General features: G+C 42.2%; 1 protein-coding gene across 1 annotated transcript in view; it reads left to right on the top strand.

Annotated features, from left to right (window-relative positions):
* Window positions 1-27922, top strand: part of LOC112531880 (transmembrane protein 64) — a 44363-nt gene that overhangs the window by 6338 nt on the left and 10103 nt on the right. The window contains exons 4-5 of the mRNA XM_046937879.1: window positions 8280-8397; window positions 23006-26376. Coding sequence (XP_046793835.1) covers window positions 25006-26376 — 1371 coding nt within the window. The 5' untranslated portion in view covers window positions 8280-8397; window positions 23006-25005. The remainder of the gene's footprint in view (window positions 1-8279; window positions 8398-23005; window positions 26377-27922) is intronic.

Genomic DNA, 27922 nt, shown 5'->3' with positions numbered 1-27922 from the left:
GAATGCAACAAAACAACAGTGAAGTTGAACACGTTTCACTGTGAGAGGAATTTTAAGTCGGGGGCTGATTGTAAAAAATCCATTAAAATTAATGGGAATTGCAAGACTGAGTTTTCAACATGGAATCCTTATCCTCTCTGTGAAATTTTAAAGATTCCTTTATTCTCCATTAAAAACTAAATAGGTTATATTTCTTTGGCCCGTTTCTGTGCTCAGCTACATTAACATAAAGAAAGAAGAATTATATCCCCTGATGTGAGTTTGTTGATCTCTAGAGAGATGCTGCTTGTGCGAGTAGAGGATCTAACGGTATGAGAAAAGAAGTTGGCTTCTTTTATTTCAATTAACATGAGACTTGTAGGAATCAATCAGTATCTCCATCTTTACCCTTCCCTTCCCTCCATCTCATTTTCTATGGCAAGAGTGGTTTGCCTGGATGAAATGCAGCAAGTTTGGAAAGGCCAGTTTTTCATTTGGATGCTAGTCAGAATTCTGATTTTCTACAGGAGTATGTGACTCATGAAGTTATTATATTACTCCCCTTTGGATACAGATTAGATGATTAGATATAGATATTTCTGATAAGCATATATCAATATTTTGATAAGTTTATGGTTAGACTTTGATTATTTTGCCACAAAAGGATCCCCCTCCAAATCTCTGGCATTTGTGACAATTAGCAATGAATACAGTAGTACATAAATGGATGAAAAGTTAATACATTTATTGCATATGCTCCTAGAAATCTTAATGAGGGATCATCATCCTTCTATGCTAGGTGACAGGTGTGGAACAAATGGCAAATCTCACTGGTGAAAGACACAAATCACCCTAATTGTATTAGGGTGAATTTCCACCTCCTTGCATAGTCCTCAACATATGCCTGCTTCCATTTACCTCAGATCATCTCTTCATTTGTTAAAGTTATAATAAAAGCACATATGCTAGAGATAATAAACCTATCCCATCCAGTTCCCTGGGATACACTGTTGGAGTAATAATGGGCTTAAATTTCCATAATATTTTCTGGGTCATTCAAAGCAGTGAATTTGTGTCCTATAAATCCGTATTAGAAATACCATTGTCTCTCAGAGTGCATTCACTGCCTTGTGGATTGTTTTATAAAAAGATTTTTCAAAATTCATTGGTATCAGATTAAATTAGGAATTGCTGTCAAACTCATCTGCTATTCAAAAACGGGAAGTAGTTGCAAATGGAATGGTCTGAGGGACAGCGAGAATTTGTTGGCGTTAAAGAATTTTCTAGCTTAAAAAATCTTTTGCTAGGAAGCCGCCTTATAATCGTTGTAACAATCTACTGAAAGTAATCTAAAGTTGCAGTATTCTATCCCATCTCAGTCAAAACTGCTTTCTATTCAAAAATCCTTTGTTTTGTATTTTTTGTTGTTGTTGTTAAATATATAAGTAGATGATTATTGAAATGAAAGATTTCAGAATTCTCTTTGCTTTATGGGCTCAAACAGCACTCTTATTCAATTAGAAATAATAGCTTTTGGACTAGAATAGGATATATCTTGCTCATCTCCCCCCATCCACCTCTAATTCATATAAAACACTGTATTAATTTTTAATTTTAATTTGTTTGTGTCATGGTGCCTTATCCAGTTGCATATAGCTACTACAGCTGTGCCATCTTGTGGTCTGCACAAACCTGGAAGGTTTTTCAGACAGAATTTACTGGAAGTGTAACAACTTGCCATCACTTTTGGGCCCCTCTCTACAAGAAGGACATGCTGGAAAGTGCTCAGAGCAGAACAACAGAGCTGGTAAAAGGACTTAAAAACAAGATTTGTGAAGAGTGATTGAGGGAGCTGGTGGTGTTTAGTCTGGAGAAAGGGAGGATGAAGGGAGAGCTCATGGCTCTCTACAGCTACCTTAAAAGAGTTTGCTACAGGAGCTGTGGATCTCTTTTCTCACATGACAAGTGACAGGACACAAGGAAACTGCAACAGGTTACACTATGGGAGGTTTAAGTTGGACATTAGAAGGCATTTCTTCATGGAAAGGCTGGTTAAGCATTGTAAAGGACTGACAAAAGATGTTGTGGAGTCACTATCCCTGGAAATATTTAGAAGACATGTGGGCATGGCACTGAGGGACATAATATATGGTGGACTTGGTAGTATTAGGTTGATGATTGGACACAATGATCTTAAAGGTCTTTTCCAACATAAATATTTCTGTGATTCTATGATCAACCAGAAGCAAGAAAGCTTGAATCAAATGTTTGCGCTTTGTTAAGCAGAGGATCTTTATAGTTTTACAGAGAAAAATTGCAAGCACTTGCAACCCAGGTGAGGAATTCCCAAGGAGGAATGGAAGAGGCTTTCCCAACCAGCTCCCATCAGCAGGGTGGTGCAGCTCAGGGTTCAGGGCAACATTGCATTCATTTGCTGAGCAGCCCTAGAGCATCTGGTAAGCAACAATTGAGGCACTTATGGGGCTGGAGCAAAGGAAAAGTGCAAGTACAGTTAGAGATGACTGAAACCACCGCAGATCCTTGGTGATCTCTACCAATGACCTTCTTCCGGCACCATTATTTTCTTTTTAATAGAATCAGGTTGTTATCTTCCCTCTTCTGAATCTCATTCACTTTTATGGTTCTTTTATGAGTTCCTTTCTCATTCATCTAGCAGATATGGTCCCATGTGGCAGTGTATTAAGTGTTTTCCTGAAGTTCAAATAGATGAGATATGCATTTCCTATGCAGACCTGTTAGCATATCAAAGAAGCTTAGTCTGGCATGATCTACCATTGGTAAACACATGCTGCCTTTGATCTCATTTTCTATTAACCTCCATGAGCTAAAATGATAATAGATGCACTCTGTAGAAATCAGAGTTCCTATGAGTCTCATTTTTATTTCTGCTTTAATGGTTTCCTTTTGTTCCCTTCACTCTTGCTTTTACATTCATAAGTACAAACATGAGGTTAAATAAATATACAGAACATGCTCCTGAAAAGCGGGAGATTAACAGCTGAGCTGCTGAACACCATTAATCTACACATCAGGTACAGCGCAGGCTACAGCTTTAGGAAATGCACTCACATCTGTTGCAGACTGCACTAGAGAAAACTGGGCAGAAAGACTGGGTGCAAAGGCCTAGAAGACAACATCTGCAACAGCAAGATTGCAATTTGTACACACCAGCCTGTCTTGCTCCAGTTAATTGAATTGAGATGATTAGTGAAGAATATACTCAACGTAAGATTAAGACTCAAATATTTGCCTAACCAATTTATTATAAAAGTCTTGGTTATCTAGGCTTGGGGATGGGGGGAATTACATTATAGCAATACAGAAATAGTCACTACTGCAGTGCCACGGTGTTCAATGAGCCTTCCAATCGGGAGTGAAGGTGAGGGGTGCAGATTCTCCCTCTTGATCAATCACAGAGAAGTTTCTGCAGAAAGGGAAAAGAACACACACCATGAAAAAAAGCAAAAGAAGTACACATCTTTGTTTGTGGAGTCCTTATGTAAACTGTCCAGTTCTTCTCAGGTTGCCTATAGTAACAGCATGTCCAACACAGGCACTACAGTCCAGTGCCGGCCTATTGACATCAGGGCAGCCACGACCCCCACACAAGGCTGAGCTGCCCCATTCTGGGAGTAGTCTGGAATGCAACAGGCATCAAGACATTCTTCTGCATTATTACGGGCACCCCTATGCAAGCAGAGATGCATCTGGTTGTCCTTGCATCTCACAGCAATCTTTGAGACAAAAGGAGTTTTTGTATATTGTCTTGAATCATAGAATCACCAAGGTTGGAAAAGACCTCCAAGATCATCCAGTCCAACCATCCACCCATCACCAACAGTTCTCTAAACCATGTCCCTCAACTCAACATCTAAATGTTTCTTGAACACCTCCAGGATCAGTGACTCCACCACCTCCCTGGGCAGCCCATTCCAGTGCCTGACCACCCTTTCAGAGAAGCAGTATTTCCTAACGTCCAGCCTGAACCTTCCCTGGCGCAGCTTGAAGCCATTCCTTCTATCACTAGTCACACGAGAGAAGAGGCTGACCCCCAGCTCACTACAACCTCCCTTCAGGTAGTTACAGAGGGCAATAAGGCCTCCCATAAGCCTCCTCTTCTCCCAGCTGAAGAATCCCAGCTCCCTCAGCTGCTCCCCACAACTTGTGCTCCAGACCCCTCACCAGCTTCATTGCCCTTCTATGAACACGCTCCAGGGCCTCATTGTCTTTCTAGCAGTGAGGGGCCCAAAACTGAACACAGTACTCGAGGTGTGGCCTCACCAGTGCTGAGTACAGAGGGACAATTACTTACCTGCTCCTGCTAGCAACGCTGTTTCTGATACATTTCTTATACAGCCATACACCAAATTGCTCAGAAATAATCAAGAGGATTCAGGCTAGTCTTGCCCAGCCTCTGGGGTGCCACCTTTGCAGGCTGGGTGATGTTGAACTCCATTCCTTGTGCAGAGTCACCAGCTGTCTCCAGCCACAGATGCAAACTCTGCCTCTTATGAGCAATGCTAACAAGTCTTTGAAGAGCATGCGTTTCTCGGATTTATTTTTTAAACAGTCTACTCTGACATTTCAAAGTTTGGTTCTTTTTTTCTCTATTGCAATTTTGCAGGAAAAAAAAAAAGAAAATACAAAATCAAACTGTTTTCATCTTAAGAGCAAAATGACCCAGGCTGCAGGCATGCTGTGGTCTTCCATCTGAACTCTAATCTGCCATGGGAGGAGTGCTCCTCTTCTAATTTGGATTTGACTTGTTACAGTGCAGCTTAATGCTGTCTAACTGAAAGCTTTAGGGTATTTTCTCCAGTCTGTCCTAATTGAAGTGCTAGAACAGCATATTTTCAGTAGATGTGCCTTATTGTTCCTCTCAAACAGTGTTGGTTGAACAGTCTATTTGAATTATCTTTCCAACTTCTGTAATAGTGTTTGCTCAGAACTAGACGAGTAAATCATCAAACACGCTTGTGAATAATACATTTAACAAGATTTGGAATGTGTTAAAATAACGTTGACAAATACTCAGATCATTGTTTCTTAAAAAGTAGAAGGAACGGGATATTTATTTCACCTTTATTAAAATAGAGTTTGGTAACTTAAAAGGGACGAATAATTTTTTGAAAATCTGTCATTTATATTTGAAGTGTAAGCACAGTGCTTATATTTATTTTAATCGATTTTGAGCTTATTATGTATTTAATCAAAAATCAGAGCTGTAATCATTTAGCAGCAAAAAATGCTTTGAACAATAGTCCCCAGTGAGTGTCTGAAACATTACACTTCAGAAGAAATTCTGAATCCTACCTACTAAGTCATTAAAATGAGGTTTCAAACTGTGCAAAGATAACTTCATATTCTTATCTGTATGACATTCAGCAGGTTTTTTTCAGCTTAGAGAAAGCCATTGTGTATGGAAAGAGATTTACCAGCCACATCTGTTTCCCATCTTATATTGTTTTCTTTTTCTCTATTTTACCTTTAAATCTCTACCACTGGAAGGATATGGAAAGATTAGATCAGACTGGTGGGAATAAAATGCATGCATGTACAAACTTTGTTTGCACAGTGAGCCCTGTCACCGTGCACCTTTCTCACAGATAAGAATTCAGGTTAACAAACATTTGAAGTATATGAGGGATATTTGACTAAACAATGAAAGCAAGATTATGACCTAATGCACCTGCTAATAAACTATGAAACAAAATATACAAACAAAAAAATAAAGCAAAAAATGTTTATATTAAGAGCATTCTCTCTGTTGGCCATGTGAAGACAACGATGTGCACTGTTTGTAGAAGCTGGTTCGTATCTTACTACAACTGTGCACTCAGCTGGGTCATCTTTAATAACTCAAAGCTGTTGGTTCCTGCTTCATTTTCTCAAGGTAGACAGCAACTGAATAATCAGAAAAGATTACGAGGTGAGAACTTTTATTCTGATAAATGTAACAAATAAGCCTCTGGCCGATACAGTGCACACATAGACACAAAAAAGGAAGTGCTAGACTGAATCCTTTGCCCATCTGCCTTTACTCAGCATTCAATTTGTCAATGTGAATATTTTTAGACAATTCCAGTTTCTTAGCTGAGAGGATATTTAATGTCTGATGCCTCGGTATGGATGAAAGTTTACGTAGGTGTATGACACGCGATTTTACTTGTTTTTCCTTTTTAACATTTGCAGGATCCCACCTAGTATTACTTTTGTCTATAACAAACAAGATCATCAGCCCGAGGATTTTGGTCCACGGGAGTCTCCTCACTCAGCTGGATATGCAGTCCTATTGTCCCCATACCAGCTTTCTTCCTACAAATCCTTCTGCTTCATGCTGTGCAAAGTATTGTGGAAACATAGAATTGTAGAATGACTTAAGTTGGAAGGGACATTAAAGACCATCTAGTTTCAACCCACCTGGCATGGGGAGGGCCACCACCCACTAGACCAGATTGCCCAAAAATCTGTCCTTTTTATTTAATTATTTATTTTTCATTTTAAAAACTGTTAACCCTTGTCCTGTCACTACAATTTCTGATAAAGAGTTTCTTCCCATCTTTCCTGTAGGCCCTCTTTAGGTACTGGAAGGCTGTGATGAGGTCTCCCCAGAGCCTTCTGTTCTGCAGGCCGAACAACCCCAACTCTCTATGTTTGTCTTCATAGGAGGGGTGCTCCAGTCCTCTGATCATCCTCATGGCCTCCTCTGGACCCACTCCAACAGGCTCTTGTCCTTCTTGTGCTGGGGGTCCTAGGCTTGAATGCAAGTGGGATCTCACGAATAGAGCAGAAGAATCAGGAGAATCATCTCCCTTGCCCTGCTAGTTTCAATTCTTTTAATGCAGCCAAGGATACAATTGTATGGACCATCCTGCCAACTTGTTCAGCAGTTACATGTAGAAAACACGAGTCTGCCTGGGAGATGGAACACATCAGAGGAAAATCTACACTGGATTTGGGGATAGTTGGCAGATGAGTTATAAAAATATCCTTTCACATTTTGTACAATAAAATGGCCATTTGGGGCAGAGTCATTAATAGACAGTGCAGAGTTACCATCCCTTCTTGTTTTCTGTTGTCAGTGGTGAGGAGCGCAGAGGCAGTTGAACAGTAAGCATAAGTAACTACCAGGTGGGTCTCAGTTGGAAAGGAAGCAAATGATATTTAAGGCATCTTTAAGCCACTCAGTAAAAAGACATCACCACCTTCTGTGGGAGTCTGGGAATAACTCTGGACTATCTCAACTAAGGGAAACAGTGTGCCTGCATAAGATGAAAACCCTGGGCTCATAGGAAATGCTGCAGACAGATCTTTTCTCACTGAGACACTGAGGTGCTGCAAAGGGAGGGTGCATCCTCTCCTGCACCCTAGGACAACACATACTCGTTACTCAGTACGTGTCACATGCACAGACAGAAGGCGTCCAAGTTATAAACAGAGGGATTCAGCCACTGTTGGTACTAGCGGCCTGCTTCAGTGGGTGAGCTATGGTGTTCTCAGCATGCCTTCTCTGTCTGATCATATTTTCATGTCAAAGGTCAGGTGTCCACGTGAATGTAATAAACGCTTGTAATCTCCTGCAATTCAGCCTTGATTCTTGTATTGGTATTTGTTTTCCACTTGTTTCATTCCTGTCCTTCAGAACAGATGTACGGTCCAAATCTACCCAAAACAGCCAGGCAAATATTTGTCAGTGGTTACCTTTGCCTGTTTCCTGCTTGCGAATCTTCTGCTTTGATTCACTTTGGCCCTTTTGCATCCAGCCTGCTTCTACAGCCGAGCATTGCTTCTTAGAATTTTTCACTATTTTTGGGACTAGAGGAAATCTCCATAGACTTCATTTGCAAGAGCAGACAGTGGAATTACAGTCAGTCTCTAGTGCTATTTCATCTTCTCTCTAATTCCCTAAAGAGAACCAATTAATTTTGTCATCCACTTCCAAGCACACCCACTCTCTGGAAAGCGTTTTCCTATTAGTTGAGATACTGTACGTGTATTCTGCAACTTCAAGCCTTATTTCTTCCTCCTAATTTTCTTAGTCAAGCTTCTTTTCCTAATCTACCCATTACTCCAATAGTCTCTGAAAATGCAGAAAGGACTCATGTAGTCATCACTTGCTTCCTACATACAAAGCTAAATATAAAGCTGGGGTGTATTTTAGATTTACAGCATTTATTACTATATTTTGATATCAATATTTAGCCTTTAGGCAATCTTTAGCTATAAAATGCCACATAGAAAGAGTTGAAATATCGTTATTGTAATACACTTCTGTACAGGCAGATGGAGTAAGAGACTCACACCCAGAAAAAGAGGTGGTGAAAGTGACTGTTCAGACCTCCCGTTGCTGAGTTTCAGAAGAACGGAATGTAGAAAACAAAGGATAAAATTTAAAAGGTAAAAGTTTACTGCTCGTTAAATTCTCCTTTGGGAAATGAAGTTTTGTTAACAACTGAACCTTCTAAAACACCCACTGATTTTCATGAAATGCTACAATGAAAAGAACTTCCAAGTGCTTCTCAAAGCCATTTATTAGTTAATTATCTTAGGGAAATGCATTTGTTTTCCTGAAACAGCATCTCCTCCAGAAATTTACATTTTAAGGAATTATAAAAAGTTCCCATTCAGAATGAGAACAACTTTTAGAATCAGAATTTTCTACGAGTTCTGATTATTGAGCAGCCGCAGACAATTGGAGTGATGCTGTCACAGAAATAACTTGAGAGTTTCACTGGAGATGGTAAAGATGCTTAGAAATTAATTCTAAGGCTGGAGAACAGAGTCACATTCTTCCATCACTTCTGTCAGTGTAAGATCTGGTGGGAATAATAACGCTAATGGTTTTTTGCTCCAGGTCTGATCACTAAATTGTAATATCCTGATGTGAACTGATACAAATGTCCAGGTTTCAAAGAGATGAGTGCATTTGAAACGTAATTAAAGGTTAATTTGTTTTTACATTAACAAGCACAATAAATAAACAGATACAGTTAAAAAATAATTAAATTCAATAATGAATTAACTGTGTGGAAAAATACTGCTGTGTTCTGAAAATCTGAAAGGTCTTTGTAGGAAAAAATGCATTGTGGGAAAATTTCACATAACAAATGCTGTCTTCGTAAACAAAACATTGCTGATAGGATTACTCACCTCCAAGAAGATGCCAACCGCTGTTCATCTCTCATTCTTTTGCTGATCTAAATTTAATACTGATGTCAATCCAGATCTTGTTGCAAGTGATGACTGATCCCAACTATTTGGTCATCACTTTAATGCAGGGGACTTACACCTTGCAGAAATGTGTTATTTTGTATCAGTACATTTCTGTGAGGTGTAGGTCAAATATACCACTGGGACAAACATCAGAACCAGGTATTTTGTATATCCTTGTATGTCTTACAGCCCACAGGACACTTCTGACCCCTGTATCATTATCTTATAAAACTTCTGCACTTGGAAATCTGCTGATTCTGGGAACCTTACTAATGGCTCATGAGGCAGAGTAAAATGCTGCCTCATTCTGCTGCTTATACAGTTTTAACAAAGGAAGGTAAAGCTTTGCTTTGTTTCCAAAACAAGCAAATTCAAACAAAGCTATACAGAAAAGTATGGTTAATCTCTGATGACATTTGCACAAATTTCGGTTGGGTTAGCACATCACCAGTTACGTCAACACTTACAGTACAACCATGTAAAAAATAAACATTTACATAATTACATTTACATAATTATCAAGATGGTGATTATTCATTATTGAGCATTGCGCACAATATGAATTGTATATATATTGTAATACGTGTACACACACACATTATACATTTTATACATTAAATTGTGTTTACTGTTGTCAGTGGGAATTGCATGTCGGGATAATGTTTTGCTATTGCTCTGCTCACTTTACCTCACTGTGCTTTGAGATGACTTGTCAGTACAGGTCTCCCCTCTTCTATGCATAGGTTCCAAGTAGCTTCAAGTAGCTTTTGCCTCAGTGCTTGGCTCTATATTGTTTCCTCCTCCAAAATTTTGCTAGTGTTATTCTTTTTCATAGGGACTTGGAGAAGAAAACAACAGTACATTGAAAGTACTGTTTACTAAAATGCTTTACCAAAACAGCCTTTTGTTTTGGCAGCGATTCTGGTTTTAGCCAGGCTTCTGTGTCTAAGTGCAGATCTTGCTTTGGTTTTGTACATCAGAAATATGAAGAAGTTACAAAGTGCCTTCCACAAACTAATTCTCTCTTCTCCTCCCACTTCCTTCTCCTCCTCCCCTCTTCCTTTCCCAAGTTCCGCTGGCAAGTCCTTTGAGTAACTACATAGTATAATTTGTACTAATTAGTATTTCCATCTTTGCTTTGAAGGACCAGTGTGGTTCTTTATGACAGAAGAAAAACAATGTGGAATACAACCATTTCATCTAGAAGATCAGGTCCAAGAGAGGGGCTGAGAGAACCTCTACACCTAGACATGAGGCGAGTGATCTTGTGTGGAAAAGCTAGGTCAGAGCTGAAGAGAGGGCATTCATTGGCACAGTCCCTTGCAGGATTTTATACTTACTTAAAACAAGAATTCAGAATTCCTTGCTGCACAGTTTTTGCCTTCAAAGCAGGCAAGAAATATTTATTCCTCTCTTTACTTTGCTTTTCTGTGCGTATTGCAGGAATTAGAGTTTATAGATTCTCAAACTGTCTGTAAATGGTGGAGATTCTTCCTTGTATGGTTTGGCAGAGGTTCTGAGAAGAAAAAGCAGCAGCAGAAAGGAACTTGATACACATTTGTTGGCGTAACAGTAAATATGAACAAAACTATTCTAGGAAACATCTTCTCTGAGAGGGGAAACAACATCAAGACTGTCCACTTCAATGATAATTTTATACTTAGTGGTAAGCCTACAGATTTGTTTTCTGCCTTGCTAAGGAATTTCTAAGGGCTTGACCCTTTCAGCTGTCCTGTGAAATTTGCTCCACCAGTCATCTTCTGCTGAGCAGTTCCTGAATCCCATGTGTTCATGGGCCAGAAATCCTGGCCTCTTACAGGTTTCAGCTTTGCCTGGAAATGCTTACAAACCCACTGCTGAGGATCCTGAACATTGCTTTTTAGCTTTGACTATTCCTATTTCCTTTCTCTTTAGACCCCAGCACTAAAGCTGGCTATCTAAGGTTTACTATTCCTTACAATGCTATAATTCTGCTCAATTGCAGCTACTGAGCAAGCTAACATGGGCATAAACTTTCTCAAAAGTTTCTAGATATGGGTAAGAGACTAGTAGTTTGTATCAAGGTCTCATTCATAATTCTCTCTGCTCACAATGGCCAAAATCTGTCTTGATAAAGGAACTAAAGCTGCAAACTCCTGAATACCTTTTGCAAGAGCACATCTGGCCCCGTTCAGGGAGAAGTTGGTCTCCACAAAGAGAAATGAATTTCTGCACCCACTGCAGTGCATGTAACCAGCTGCAGGTCTGAAAATGGTTCAGTTTGTTGTATGGGAGGAGTGTAATCTATGCCATTCCCTTTTATTTCTAGATATGAGCATTTGCCCTCTCCTCCTTCCTATATGATAAAGGAAATCACAAGGAACATTTCTTCCATCTCACAACCCAAGTTGCTGGGTTGTGGGAGATCCATAGAGGACATCGTTGATAGGGTCTTAGGCTCGTACTGTATAAAACACAGAGAAACTCAAGGCTTTATAAAGGGCAAAGATTAATAATACGCTCTCTGAGAAAATCTAATTGGCATGCTGATACATCGAACACCACATGAGGACTGCCAAACTAAATTCTTGTGGAACACAACAGCTCTAGAAGATTAATTTCCCTTTGAGACTCTTCTAAAAGGTATGCCAGCATCTTCTGATTGATTGACTTCTAATGCTTTTAAAGGAGTCATACTGCAGGCTGAGGAGAGCCCATCATAAGCATTGCAAGGGAGATGGCCTTTCAAATTTATCTCTTGACTTTTGTCTAGTTGTTAAATGATATTTTTTCAGGACCTGGTCTGCATTGCCTAGGAAGCAGAAGTAGCTCAGGAAGCAGAATAGTTTCCTGTTTTATTTTTAACCTGTCCCTTCACTTATTTAACAACTTAATGATATTTTTGGTTTTATCTTAGCTGTACTATAAAGTGATGTCCAAAATAAGCACTGGGAAAAATCTGTTTCTGCTGTTGCTTTCTAGAGCTGTACAAGCTGTATATAAACTCTCCTTTATGACTGTTAAGCAGCCTTGCAACTTCCACCCAATTTTTACAAAACAAGTCATCTCCATATCTTGAGGCAGTTATGTAGGTACTAGATTTAGTTGTCAGAGCAGAGTTTTGTTTACATGATCAAGTGATTCACTATGTATTTGTTGACATCAGTGTTACCAAGGGATTATGGACTCCAAGACACGGGGCTTCTGATCTTCCAAGAGACATCCTGTACAGCAGTCCCTTGAGAAAGCAGAAGGGTCATCTGTAAGTTTAAGCCACTTTGATGTTGTAGTAAATTCTCATCTCTTCTGCACTAAAACAGGACCGTGTACCTCAGCTCAGAAGGCTGATGAGATTACAGTAGGCTTCCTTCCTTTACAGGAGGCCCTTCCCTCTTAAAGCTGTTATCAGGAAAAACAAAAGGTGACGCAGAACTACAAGGTGCAATAATAATGCAAGTTTTATAACTTAGAAAACTCAAAATAAGTTTAACCACTTCTTTGTAAGTTTGAATTGACCTGTTGTGGAAATACAAGAAATAAAGTGTAACTGCTGCAAAAGTAGCACTAATTGTGCTTGTTCAGAGTAAGCTGAAATTTAATTAAAAAAAAAAAAAAACAACAACAACAAATGGAAAAGGGAGAATTGTACAGTTTGCTAATTTGTACCTTAAATAACTTCAGTGAGACTGGATGTGGTACAGCTTCATCTGTGAGAAAGAAGCAAACAGTTCAGCCACTTCCTCATTTCCCCTGAAAGCCAAGGTCTGATAGGGACAGGCTGGCCTTCCTCCAGCATTACACCTCCCTTGGGTGCATTTTTGTCTTGCTCAAGCTCTGAGACTGGAGAAAGCCCTTGACTCTGTAGTTTGTCCCCTCCATTGACCAGATTTTCCTTCTTTTCTCCTTCTGTTAAAGCAGATACCAGATACCAGAACAAATAGTGGTGTTCCTTGCAACAACATACTGAATCTGCAAGGACCTGGTTATGGCTGGACAACTTTTTCACTCTTCTGCAGGGCTGTAGGCGCAGCAGATCCATGGACATTGAATGTTTTGCTCATGTTGTACTGCTTTGAAATCACAGCTTTCTTCCTTGGTTTGGGTTCCAGACCACAGGAGTAGTTACAGAGCAGGAAACAGGTGGGGAAATACGCTGTGGCCTCTTACACTTGCTTTGCACAGATCAAGATGCTGGCATGTGGAAGAGCAACTCATTGTCCAGTTGTTGTCCACGGTATACATCCACTTTCTCCAACCACAAGTGACCTACTTTATGCTTTTCTTAGTAAACAGCTTGAAAACATCTGTTTTTAAGTTACTCAAAGTACATAAAGGTTACATATCTGAATCTGCTTTCTTGGGAGCTATGGGTGCACTGTGAATCCCTCACTTGTTTCCAGGGGTGGCAAGTGCAACCTGTTCCCTCTCACACAGAAAGAAGTGCTTTATAGGCTCTGAAAATTACCTTGCCAAAACTGAGCAGATCAAAGTTTAACATGAAGGTGCTGGTGCTTGTACCAAATAAGAGGAGAGGAGAGAAAAGGAGAAGTGAGGTGAAGAGTAAAGCGAAAGGAAAAGGAAAGAAGAAAAGATAATGTTTCTCTTTAAAACTCTCCTTTTGCTTGAGTTTTTCTCTTGTGTGCTTCCCTGGGACTTTTCCCACCTCTAGTCAGTCAGTGAAGCCATCTCATCCACTATCCAGTAAAGCAGCTCATCCACTTGTCTTCATCACCATGCAATTTTTCGACAGGATTAGAAAAAGCAAATTGCTTTTAAGATAAATAATAAAAACCAACCCTTTTATGATAGTGTTGTTGCCTATTTTCCCCAGTGGATATCAATAAAATAAAAAGAACTCCCCTGAGCAGCACATTCTAGAAGCCTGAATGCTTTTAAGTGCAACAGGTTAGAAGGGGTGCTTAGATAAAATGCCTAGCACTCTTTCAAAATAACTCCTTGGGGGAAATTCTACACAATTCTTCATGATTAAAACCTTTGCAATTTGCTGCAGTAAGATTAAAATTACTTTGTTATATCAGTTGTTGAAGCAGCCTTCTGTTATACTAAGCCATCTGACTGCTGCTGTGTTTCCCTTTTCTGCTCCACTGGCCCGAGGAGAACTTGTCCTAGAGCTATTGTAACGCTCTAGTGAATAAGATCAAGTCTTCAGCTATGTAGCTACTTGTTGCATAGACTTTATTTAACCTCCTTCCTTCACTTTGTTTACAGAAAGAGTTCTCAGTGAGGGAACAACAGCCTGCAGGTAGAGATTACTGGGAGAAGCGGGATGGCAGAGAGGGAGGGGGGACAGCTTGTGTGGCTCTTGTCCTTCTCCAGCTGCCTTCCCATCCTCCTTTAGCAGGGCACAAAATTCAAACACCTGATGTGAGCGCCCACACACAGTGCAGTCCCCAGATCTGGGTGAGAGTTGGATACAGCCCTGACTGTGTTTGTTATGCATTGATGGTGTTCATTATTCATAATCTATGCACTGTATCATAATAAATGTGGGGAGAAAGGTGTAGCAGCAATAAAAATATATTCTGATTAAATGCTTTTTGTCTGTTATCTAAAAGGCACACAATGTAAATAAAGCCTTCTGGGAGCATGAAAGAGAAGGTGAATGTGAGCAGTCAGCATGGGTTTACCAAGGGTAAATCATGCCTGACCAATGTGATTACCATCAGTGGACTCCATTTGTGGTTTCTGAGGTAAAGGAATACTAACAAAGACCAGAAAGGGCTGCTCATACTGAGCTAAGTAGAACTCCAAATAGTCAAGACGAGAAAAAATGAACAAATGAACAAATGAACAAATGTCTTATGGATCCCAAAGGTCAGTACAATTTGCTCCTGTATTAAGAATGTTTATGAAGGATAACTTTGTAAAAAGCTTCCTGTATCTCTCAGGAAGCTACTGAGATTGACCGTATCACTGCACATTGTGTTTATTACATGCTCAGTTGTCTTAATTCTCAAGCTATCTCCAAAGGTATTGCCTAAGATATGTAGCCAGCTTTCTGCCAGCAACCTTTGGCCAAATGGGCAAGTGAGTACTGAAATAACAGGAAACATATGAAGGGCTGAAAGTTTAAAGTGCAGGACAGATTTTAAAGGGAGAGGGAGTAATAAGGATGGGAGGTCTTACACCTCTTCTATGAAGAAAGGTTTAGGGAGTTGGGTTTCTTTAGCTGGGAGAAGAGAAGGCTGTGGGAAGATCTCATTGCAGCTTTCTAGTACTTGAGGGGAGCTCACAAGCAGGAGGGGGATGAACTTTTTAGACAGTCTTAAAGTGGCAGGACAAGGGAGAATGGCTTAAAGCTAAAAGAGGAGAGAGTTAGATTAGATGTTAGGAAGAAATGTTTTACTCAGAGGGTGGTGAGGCCCTGGCACAGACTGCCCGGAGAGGTTGTGGATGCCCCATCCCTGGAAGCATTCAAGGGCAGGTTGGACGAGGCCCCGGGTAGCCTGAGCTGGGCAGTGGCAGTCCTGCCCATGGCAGGGAGGTTGGAACTGGATGATCTCCTCCAACTTAAGTCATTCTATGATTCTATTATTACATAGACCCGAGATACCTAATCTCTGCTCTCAGCAGGAGTTCAATACGTCACATCCAATTCAGGAAAAATATAACCACAAAACAGAAACAAAGAAACAAACTACAAAACCTTTTTAAGGCCATGCACGCAAATAAGAAAGACACGATCCTTCTCTACACTTGTCAACCTCTATTTGCACATACATAATTCAGGCAAGTAGTTTGTGTTTGTAATACAAATTCTCTGGGAATTAGCAAAACAAACAGTACTGCCTATATTGAATTGGGTCTTGACACTCTGGGACATTTGCACGTGTGATGTCACTACTCCTGAGAGCAGCAGAGGTCTTAAGGAACAACAAGCACAGTTTGCCCATGAGTTCGGATTAAAAGTAATTTATGTCTCTGTCATTGCTGGAGTGTGTCCAGATACAGACAGTGAAGATGACGTAGGAGAAAATAGCTTACAACATCTGCTGTGTGAGGAAGTAAAAGCTTTTGTGGCAATTTAGAAGTTCTCTTTTGGTACCTTGGAAGATACATGATAAAAAAAAAAAAAAAAAGTTTAAAACTTAATAGGTTAAGAAAAAAGGAACCACGGCCTCTTTCTTATGATTGTAATGTATTATTGAGGAATGGAAAGGCTCACAATAGAGCATGCCATGCTCTCATTCCAGCCATAATTAGCAAATAGTATTTCAATTCCTTCAATACAATGTATTTTAGATTATCATGACAGTATCTATATTCGGTTTAGCAGTGTAACTTGGTCTGCTTTTATGAGGAAAGGTTGAGGGAACTGGGCCTGTTTAGCTTGGAGAAGAGAAGGCTTCAGGGAGACCTCATTGTGGCCTTCCAGTACTTGAAAGGAGCGTATAAACAGGAAGGGGAGCGGCTGTTTACGAGGGTGGATAGCGATAGGACAAGGGGGAATGGTTTTAAACTGGGACAGGGGAGGTTTAGGTTGAAGTTTTTCACACAGAGGGTGGTGACGCACTGGAACAGGTTGCCCAAGGAGGCTGTGGATGCCCCATCCCTGGAGGCATTCAAGGCCAGGCTGGATGTGGCTCTGGGCAGCCTGGTCTGGTGGTTGGCGACCCTGCACATAGCAGGGGGGTTGAAACTCAATGATCACTGTGGTCCTTTTCAACCCAGGCCATTCTATGATTCATTCTGTACAGTGGGATAAAGTTGGCATCAAACTGAAGTCCAAATATATTTTAGTGATTTTTTATTTTATTTTATTTTTTGTAAACTAATGATTTTACAGGTTTTTTGCGTGTGTGCATTTCAGACGAGGTGGTATATACTGCTTTAAAATGTAGCTATGTCATACCAAATATTTTTAAAATATTCTTTCACATTGTGCTACATGTAAGACTAATCTGGAAGGCTCAGATGCGTAAATAAGAAAATTAGGTATGCTTCAAGTTAAGGCAAATTTTGTACTGAAGTGGTGTGGAGTTGCATTCAGGACCAATTAAGGAACCATGTGTATGTGTCTATGTCATAACTCTTCAGTATTTCCTTTGGAACAAAATTGGTCCTGACTCACTGACAATTATTATTAACACACATAAAGAAGAGTGAAACAGGATTGTAATGAAAAAATGTATCTGATTAGGTTATCCAGTTTCCAGTGAGGAATTTAATGGCGCCTCTGCAATAAAGATGGAATGGCATTTCAGCTGGCCCTGTCTCAGGACTGGTGCCTGCTGCCCATCTGGCAGCAAAGTGATAAAGCAGCAACAGCTGCTAAGGCACATGGAGAAGTTAATTTGAAGAGGTATGCGTGCCTGAAGTAATTGGTATAACTGCCTGAAGAAGTAATATTTGCCTGCTACTCCATGGCCATAAGCAGAATGCCAAGACAGAGACAGTGGAGGAAGGAAAACAGAGATGGACCCCCTGCTGTTATTGACTGGAAAGAGGAAATAAAGGATGATGTTAAGTGTTACTATCGGGACCACACATAATGGTGAAAGCTAGTATTTTCCTACTGATGGAGCTGTATGAGATATCCGTATGTAACTAAAGAATGTTATTTCAAGAAGGAATACAACCTTAGAACTGTGATTTCAGGACATCGTAAACTGTAAGAAATAAGAATTTTTGGGGAAGTTCTCTTGCACAAACCTTCTTTTAAAGAAAAAATAACCTTTCATTTTTAACTTGTTAATAGAGAAAAAGAACTCACACAAATTTAAATTTTTATAATAGGAGAAAAGAGCTCCTAGGATTTCAAATCCCAGGTTTGGTATTAACTACCTTTCATGTAATTGAACCCCTCTGCTTTATTTCTGATCATAAGAAGTAAACAATCCAAACACATTACCTCCTACATAGAAGTTTTATAAGGATGGCCAGCTCAGCATTGGGGAAAGTTTTTAAGGTGCTCTTTCAACAGAGATGAAACTATCTACCTACGTTAGGACTTACTACAGTGGCTCATTTAATAGTCTGTGTTACTTTGGGAGAAATAATGTGGACTGTATTTTGTAGCTGAGAACGTTGTCCTGGGCTATCTTTGATATGCTGTAGATGGATTTATTTTCTAAGAGCAAAGCTGGGTTTGCAGGCTGCTTGTTTTGTTTGATGACTTGGAAAGCACTTTATAGCAGATTCATTCAAATGTATAATGTGTCTGATTTAATGCATGCATATTTTGTAAAGGTAATTTAAGTGCTCCAAGGGAAAGATGGAGGCAACAAATCCAACGCAAAATGCTTACATAGTGTTTTGAGGATGCAAAGTACAGGAGCACCAGATAGTTGAATGATTTGTTGTAATCCACTGAAAACTGCTGAAAGTTGAAATCGTTTAAATAAAGTTTAAGAAGCAATGGTACAGGGGGCTTAAAGCCCCAAACAGCCACCTTCACAAAGTCCAAAGCCATGTAAAGATTTGAGCTGAAGAAGAGATGAGCTGTAAAAACTTCTGGGTGCTGTCAGGTTTTGTGAACATCTATGCCTGAACACATCTATCAGTGACGTGTACCTTCTCTGTTTGTATACTATGTACATGTGGAGACCATCTCCTGTGGTCTACAATATTCATTTGAGTTTTATTCACTGCAGAAAGCACAGTTTTGTCCAGGATACTGTAAAAAGAGGGCAACTCACAATGCCTCTTTATATTACTCACATTCATGTGCCACTAAGCCTTTGCAAGATCAGGTTTAGTGTCCTTTTTTTTTTTTGTTGTTTGTTTATCTAATATCACTTTACTAAATAACCTTAGTTTAAAAACATGCTGTGGGTTATCAGTGCAAGAGCCATTTAAGTCAATTTTGAAGTCAATAAGTAGTTTCAACATGTCTTAAGGTTGTTTGAACACAGCTATTCTGGCTCTGCTCAACCTGGTAAGGGATGCTGTTTGGTAACATTTGTTCCAAAAGTCCATGCACCTGGCCTCACGCTTGCATAAACTATGTCCCCTATAGAGATTCACTCAGTACACAAGTTTCATATTTAGCAAACACATTAATCTTAATTACTGTGTGCAAGGATGTCTCAGTCTTAGAGGTTCCTCCTCATTATGGAAAAGCTGCTCTGAAGACCAGAAAAGGGGATGTGGAGGTTGCCCTGCACAGAGTACTACTGGGGCTGGAGAGAGAAACAGCACTGTCCTTCTTGTTCCTGTAGCCTCTCCTGTATAACTCCATTTAAGCAGTACTAACAGGCATTTCTGTGTTTACAGCACCTCTTTTGACTTGAGAGGGTAGAAAAAAAATCTTGAAAAGAATACATGGCCCTTTTTCACATGCTTTTTTTATCAACGTCTTTTCTTGAAGTCCTGTCATCTCTCATTCTCTCATCTATCAATCATATTTGTTTGTATTATGTGTCTATCACCTAAACTGCTTGAAATGGAGCACTGCTCAGGAGTTCCTGAGTACCTGCTAAGCCTGCCAAGGACATCTGAATCCTTCAGAAGAAAGAGAGGACACTCCAAGCCTTTGGCAAAATCTTTATTGTGAGCCTCATCATTGCTGCTCTTTCAACTGTGTGCCGTCTCTGCTCTCAGCTGCTCGAGTAGCTGTGCAGACACCAGAGCTCTGCAGACACACAGGCAAAGCAGGAAAGAAGTGGAGTTGAAGTAGAATAACTTTCTATTTAGTCTCAGCACTTAAGAGGTGAGATCACTTAGAAGGTACTGGCAACCATTTTCCAAACTCAGCCATAGTTTGCCACGGTTTTAAACAACACAGCAGCCTACCAAACCCTGACTTATGGGGCTACTAGTTCAGATGATTGTTCACATGGGGATAGGATCACAATAATTGGAATGGGAAGCAAATTAGGTGTCAAATCATGTTTTCACTGGCATCTAATGTAGAACATAAATGTTCCCTCAGACAAAGCTTGAAACTCATTTGTTTGTCTGTGTGGAATCTAAGAAAAGTAAATATTTTAATAGCTGTAATACAACCAGGCTTGTAAATATGTAGATTGATAACTATGCTTTGTTGCAGCAATAACGCCTGCTATAGCATTACACCCAGACAAGAGTTCTGCTATTGATTTTAGAAGATGGAATTCTTTCAATCCTCGTCCTTCTTCAGAGGCATAAAAACAGCTCAATGCCTGCTGGCATTTACAACATTGTGGTTTTTCAGATAAAGGACAAACAACAAAGATGGGAAAGAGCTGCTCAAACTTGGCTATGTAAAAGCTAATTATAAATCAAGACAACATAAAAAAAGAATTAATCCCTTGAGCTTCTTTCTGATCTTTGATTGCTGTAACCGAGATCAATAGCCTGCTTTATACCAACAAACTTTTAAATCTGTTTGTTTATCCAACCCACAAACTCAAATACAGTGTTCTGCTTCAGTGCCGACTTGAAGCTGCCTGACAGTGCTTAACAGCAAAACTCAGTCAAATATTACTATGCTGTTAAGTCACGATCTTTGGATCTTGGGTTAATTTTTAATGTCAAATACTTTTACTAAAACCACCAATCCAAAAACATTACGAGAAACTAACCTCCAATTGATAATCTGCTAGAGCTCTACCCTTGCCACGGAAGCAGCAAAAATGCAATCTGCTTCGCTTTGCTTTGCAACTTACTCTAGCATGCTTTAAAAGGATATATATATATATATATACATATTTCACATACAGGATTGGATTAAAAGTGTTTCAGATGTACCAAAATGAAGGTGGTAACTTGTTGAGACAGATCAGCATATACTGCTAGAAAGCCACGGATGCATGGAACACAATACTAAGGATATGCTAACATCTCTGTTTTCCTAAACTCCTCCCATGTACTGTGTCCTTACGATAGTACACATTTAGATATGTTTCTTGCCACTTTTATGTGGACAACAGACTCCATATGAACAACCTCATTAAATGACTTTACTGAAACAATTCCTATTTCTTAAATATTCTTTGCTCACTGTGCATTATTTCATCCAAAATCCATTTTGAAAGAACACCTTCAAAACAAAACAGCATTTCTGAACGTCAGTGTTCTCGAGAACAGCATCAGATGTTCTGCTGCATGAAAACACAGATTCCCAATTTGTGGCCCCAGTAGAAGTAAGTAATCCCATGGTTATCATTTTGAGGTACATCCCACTTTTGCACAGTGCAATTTGGGAAAACAGTACAAATGTAATAGGTGGCATTTTTTCTACAGCTTACCATTTTGTAGGGCTGCCAGTGCTCATCCAGACCTCAAGACAAATTCTATGACTTCCAAACTTTAGGCTAGCTACACTACATTGCACCAACTGCCCCTGACTAATGGGGTTTTTTTGGCAACAAAGCAGTTCTGTCATGGAATGAAAAATACATGGAAATTTCTTCTGTTAACATAAGGATATCATTTTGCAAGGAAAAATCCCACGTGAGTCTTTAAGATGAATTACTGTAAATTTTCCATTACTGAAACAGCTGAAAGCAGCTATAAATGTACCAAACATAGAGCTATATGTTTGCTTTACATGTAGGAAAGTATTTCTCATCTACTTTTCTGGGCTAGAACACTCTAAGGAGTATCCTGTAAACCATCACAAATTTCCATAGTTCCACTACAATGGGCTTGTTTAAGGTGTGTCACTGTTTGTATATCATCTAACACCAGTGATGTCTCAGAATCTTCCTTTCAATGTAAATGTTTCAGCACCTTGCTTAATGAGTTGAGCTTTCAATCATGCCTTATATACGGTTCTAATAAAATGTGCTTTATTTTTTTTTTTTTTTTGTGAAATTGTTGTATTAACCAGATCTATTATATACAAACATGTATGAAAATGAACACATGAATCTTCTGAATCGCATGAGTTTTGACTACTGGAGTCAAAACCCAGTTACTCCTGACATAAATTAGTCAATTTTTCAGCTCCTATGAAAAGACTTTCACATCAGTTCTGACAGAATGAAGCAGCATGGAAGCTAGCTGGAGCTATGGTGCTTAACACTATCTTCTCAGAAAACTCCTGCTTCTTTCTCACAAACTGTAATTCAGAAATAACTATAAGAAGTTCTTGGCAGTTCATAACTCAATTATGTTGGTTTGTGAGTTGTGGCTCAGTGTATCCTACTCCCAGCTTCAGCACCCCATTCAGTATGGACCAGATGCATGGGCCTAAGCAAGTCATTCCTTCATTTCAATATCATGACTTACACACTTTGCTGGTTGTATTTCTGTGCTAATATTTGCTATAATTCCTTGAAACTAAAAATGACATAGGAGGAGTTTCAGAATGCAGAAGAGCATTCCTTGGATCAAGGACATATTCTAGCTCTATAACATGGACCTGACAGAGCCCCACATGATGAAAATTCCAGCATAACCTATCTCATCATGAGAGCACCTCCCTAGAGAAACACCTTTTCTTGAAGCAGAATAATCATCTGGCTGTCACCCAGTGCTGCTCAGGCTTTAGATTGATTTGCTGGCAAATACCAAAATAAAATACAGAGACAGGGAGGAATTTAATTCAAAAGAGAACCCAAGTACTTCCATCTGAGGAAGAATAGGAGTAGTTCTAGTTGATGCAAATATTTAATTAATATGTACTAAATCTATAACTTTTATACCAATTACTTATACAGAGGGCAAGAATTGTTCTTTTAAAGAACAGGTTAGACAACATTTGCTGGAAATTACTAAATCAATTAACTTTCTTGGAAGAAAAGTAAAAAGCTCTGCTTTTGGAGCACAAAGTGTTTCTCCGGGAGCTCAAGAACTTACCTTTTATTTATTTTTCTTTTCCAATGTGTAATGATTGGTCTATTAAATGATAACTTTTTCCTTACAGGTCTTGCCTTGCTTATATCATCAGTGCACTGCCATTACATCACCCACAGTATGGGAACACTTCATGATTCACTGACTACTAAGTATGAAAGGTGGACCATTTTTTTTCCAGCAGCTGGCTGCTTTTCAAGGGTGCGACTGCTTTTTGCCCCCTGCAGATGATAAGCAGGCAGGCATGCTGGCAGGACTCACAGGAGCCAGCTGTGACCTTGCCTTTGTGGCTGTTGGCTCTGCCTGCAGGAGACTTGCAGCTCTGCTGGATGCCTGCTGAATCCCTGTGGTCTCGCCAGAATGTTTATCCATGATGCTGCGGCTCCTGCTTCATGACCATGCTCCACGTCACCCACAATCAGACTGTGTGCTGTCCCTGCTTCCTGAGCTGTTGATCCAAGGATCTGTAAAATGACAGAATTAGCCTTTTGTGGGGGGAGCAGGTAATGGATGAGACAAATGAATTCCATCCTTCATCCTCCCAGGAAGAGTAGAAGAATCTCCACTAATGTACTAGATAATGTACAGATAATTTTGTAGGTTGGAGTCTAATGTCAGCACTGCCATTTTGATGGACCATTATGTTCCTCATACCCTTTTGTGGAGCCTTTCAGATCTGCTTTTCGTAGTTACAAATACAGAACTCTGTAACCTGGAGGAGTGGCAGCAAGGGATCTGCTCCAGCTCTGAGCACAGGGTTATGCCCTTTATACAGAGAAAAGCAAGAAGCATAAAACATACAACTCTGATTGATTTCTCCACTCAGGCTTTGTCACTGTTCACAGAAGCAGCCATACTGAACAGAAATGTACACAATCTGAACCTACCTGTCAGACATATGTGTTCTTAGTATAAAAGCAGAAATTAATATTTTGTCCTCTTGTCCTATCAAATGTATCTTATCATCTGCCCATCATTTGCTGAAATGTCCTGCTGAATGTGTAAGCAGGCCCATCATCCTGTACCAGCAGGGATGCTGGGCTTTCTTGCCATTATTATTATTATGGATGCACTGTGTTTGCACTGTGAGTAAAGAGCTCACACAAAATCAAATGACTGCTTTCAGACACAGATAACAGAAACAAGCAAACAAACAAACAAACAAAAACAACCAACACTGATTATGCTGTATGTATTTATCTGCAGCTTCCCTGAAGCCAGGATGGCTTCACTCAGCTGTCACTTCCTTAGGCTGATTTGCGGGACTGTGCAGGCTATAGCATTTCTAATGGCATAGTTTGCAAGTGAATGCATCTGTGGTACGTTCTTCAAGACACGTTCTTCATTTTGAGATCTGGGTGGGTTTTTTTTTTTTTTTATTTAATCATCCTTTAACTCCCACACGTTCTCATTGTATATATGCTTGCAAATTTCCCAGCAGAAGAATAAAACTCCACTGGAGCATATTGTACTTTCAAATGCTGTGAAGAAAACAGAACCCTTTCCGCATTGTGCTGCTGCTATCATTAGTAACACCGAGACAACAGAGACCTGTGAGAAGCGAGGCTTCTAACACCCCCTGAAGAATGCCCTCACTGCTTATTCAGGCCTTTCCATTCTTTCTAGCAACGGCTCAAAATTCAAGCACAAATCATCCCAAAGCACGCCGGAGCCCAGGGGTGCAGGATGAGCGGCCAGGTAAGCCACACTGCCCTGCTTTCTATGAGCAGTGTGTGGTGGCTGAGCACAATCTGAGTGCCCATGCCCCGGGCTGCCACCTGCACAGCCTGTCCCTGCCCAGGCTTCAGGTCAACAGTCCCAGGCTGGGGCTCCACTGTCACCTCTCAGCCCCAGGCCCAGGTGCTGGCTGGCCGGGGTTTCTCTCACTTGTGGAGATGCAAAAACGGGGTGTTTGTGGAACAACATCCAAGCACAGGAAGACGAGGTGCCAACAAGCCTCTGGGGTCTGGGGACGACCGGCCAGTGTCGCCTCAGCCACCACAGTGGTGACACAGTTACTCGGCATCAAGCACCGTCGCTCACTGCCCCTCGGTTAAGCCTCTTCCCCACATGAGAAGCTCTGACAATCGCGCAGCGAAACGACGCGGGCGGGTAGCGCGGCGTCGTCCCATACAGCGTCGCCGCGCGGAGGCACTGCTCCGGCCCCCGCTGAGGCGCACCCCGCCTTCCGAGGAGCGGGGCGGGCCGGAGGCGGGCCGCGGGGCTGCACCGAGCCCCGCACCGGAGCAGGGCGCTGACGCCACCGGAGCGCAGCCTCCTCCCCCATCCGCTGCGAGCGGCGCCCGCGCTGCCACATCGGCACGGCCGCTCCGCCAGGCGCTTCCCGAAGCAGAGCGGGAGCCCCCGCGCGCCGGGAGATGGAGCTCCGCTGCCGCGCTTGCTGCCGCCGCCGCTGCCGCCCGCCGGGACCCGCGCTCCGCCAGGGCCGCCGCTGCGACTGCCGGGCCGGGCAGCGCGGCGCCGCCGCCTAACGCCGCAGCCGAGGGGGAGGCCCTCCGTCCGCAGAGCCCCCTCCTTCCCGCCCTCCCGCCGCCGCTTCCCCGCCCCCGCCCGGCGCTCGGTGCTCGACCGGGCTCCGCCGCCCGGAGCGGGCCATGGCGGGGCGATGAAGGAGGGGCCGCCCCTGCCCGCAGGCTGCGTGGGGAGGCGGGGAGCGACGGGGCCGGGCGGCTCGGGGGGATGTGGGGCGCGGGGGCCGCGGCGCTGCAGCTGCTCTCCCGAGCCGTGAGGCAGGGCGCCCGGCAGGAGCTGGGCCGCTGGCTGTCCCGGGCGGCCGGCACGGCGGCGGGAGGCGGCGGCGACCCCGGCGGCTTCGTCCCGGCGGAGGCCGGCGGGCTGCTGCTGGGGCCCTACGCGGAGCAGGGCGGGCTGCCGCCGGCAGAGCTGCTGCTGTGCCCGCTGCCCGAGGCGGGCGGCGGCGGGCCCGGGCTGGCCGAGGCTCGCGGCTGGCGCTGCTCCTGCTGCCTGCTGGGCACCTGCTGGTGCAAGAGCTGCCTCAGCGTGTGCCTCCTGGCGGCCCTGTGCTTCGCCTCGCTGGCCCTGGTGCGCCAGTACCTGCGCGACCTGCTTCTGTGGGCGGAGAGCCTGGACAGCCTGGCCGGCGTGCTGCTCTTCACCGTGGGCTTCATCGTCGTGTCCTTCCCCTGCGGCTGGGGCTACATCCTGCTCAACGTGGCCGCCGGCTACCTCTACGGCTTCGTGCTGGGCATGGGGCTGATGGTGCTGGGCGTCCTCGTCGGCACCTTCGTGGCGCACGTGGCCTGCCGGCGGCTGCTGGCCCGCTGGGCGCTGGACAGGATCCAGGGCAGCACGACGCTCAGCGCCGTCGTCCGCGTGGTGGAGGGCGGCAGCGGGCTCAAGGTGGTGGCCCTCGCGCGCCTGACGCCCATCCCCTTCGGGCTGCAGAACGCCGTCTTCGCGGTGAGTCCCGTCTGCGGGGAGCCGTGGCCCCGGGTTTCTTCTGGCGGCGGGGAAACAGCCCCCTGCTCGCTTCTGGTGGCCGCCCGTCCCTGTCGAGGCAGGTTCGGAGGCACGTTGTTCAGCGGCATTAGTCTGCTCTCGGACTTTCAGGACTGTTAGAAACATGCATCAGGATGCTCTGTAGCAGAATGCACGGAAGAGCTTAGTGATTTTAGAGTGCCTCTGTTTTCAAAGCGATTGGAGTGGGAGGACAAGTTGTATTTTCGGGCAGCCTTGCCTGAGCTGCTCTCTATGCTAGCTGGTGTAAATGTATTGGAAAGAAGACAGCGGGCAAAGTCCTCATACGTGAAGGGGAAAGCGTGTTTTGGGCAGAGCAGCCAGGTGCAGATTCAGAGCGGTACAGTACACCACCAAAAGTAAGGTCAGCTTGAGCCTGCTGAACACCTGTGTTTCTTTCCTCCTTCTAGACAAATATACCTACGTAGTTTATTATTTTAGAGATACAATATTACTGATTTTTCTTTTATTTATCATCTTAAAGGAGAAAGTGAGGAAGGACATAAGGTACACCTTTTTGAGCTCGTGCTGATGATAGGGTGATTTATTACTTTACAGCATAGTCAAATAAAACACAGTGCTCAATTTTTAGTTGAGGACATGTAATATGAACTACTACGGTACCAAAAAATAAGTATGTTGCATCAAATCTAGGAATTCAGAACTGTTTCTCACAGAGAGCGAAGTTTCATCTAAGTGTGGAATTCAGAGTTCTATCAGTGCAGGCTTAGCTATGCTGAGGTTTTGAAATCTGGCTTATTTTAAATTTAAATCTTCAAATGCAGGGGGGTTTTGGGTGTCCTAACCATCCATCCATTTCCTGTGTTCAGAGCTTACGCAATGATTTTGAAATGATTTGTTCTTAATAATAAGAAACAGTAAGCTGAAGTCCTGAGGAAAATGTAAACATCTTTAATTTTCCAGCAGTCTGGTTTATGCTTGTTTTATTTGTGCGTGTTCATAAGTAAACTGAAGAGTAAACGAAAGGGAATGTAGGAAGTGACAATTGAGGTGTGGGGACAAGGGGTAGCCTTGAGGTGAGAGAGGATGGATGGGTTTCTCCAAGTTCTTGTTCCGTGATGTGCGTTTTGGGAATTGCAGGGGAATGTAGAGAGGGAAGGAAGGAAGGGAGTGTCCTGGCATTTGGCTAGTGACAGGATCACATCTTTCCAAACTGCGTTAAGAAGAAAATTTCTTTTTAAGAAATGGGAATTTGTCTGTTTCTCACCAGCCAAACACCAACATCTTGCTTCTTAAGTCCATTCTGCAGCTGTTGGTGAAAGCACTGAGTTTTGGGAGCAGTGGAGTAATGTATTCACATACCTTTCTAGAAGACCTAGAAACCTGTGAGACGAAAGTGTTTGTTTGTTTTTTTAAGTGGGTTTCATGTATTTGTTGGTCCTCTATCATGCCGCCAGCATGGCCAGGGCAGCGCTGATAGCCCTGACTGAAGTGTTTGTTCAGCCCTCTCCCCTTTGCAGCTCTGAAT

This window comes from Gallus gallus, chromosome 2, assembly GCF_016699485.2.
Source record: "Gallus gallus isolate bGalGal1 chromosome 2, bGalGal1.mat.broiler.GRCg7b, whole genome shotgun sequence".
NCBI classification, from domain to species: Eukaryota; Metazoa; Chordata; class Aves; order Galliformes; family Phasianidae; genus Gallus; species Gallus gallus.
Note: the sequence above shows the minus strand (reverse complement) of the source record. Positions and strands in the feature narration are given on the sequence as shown.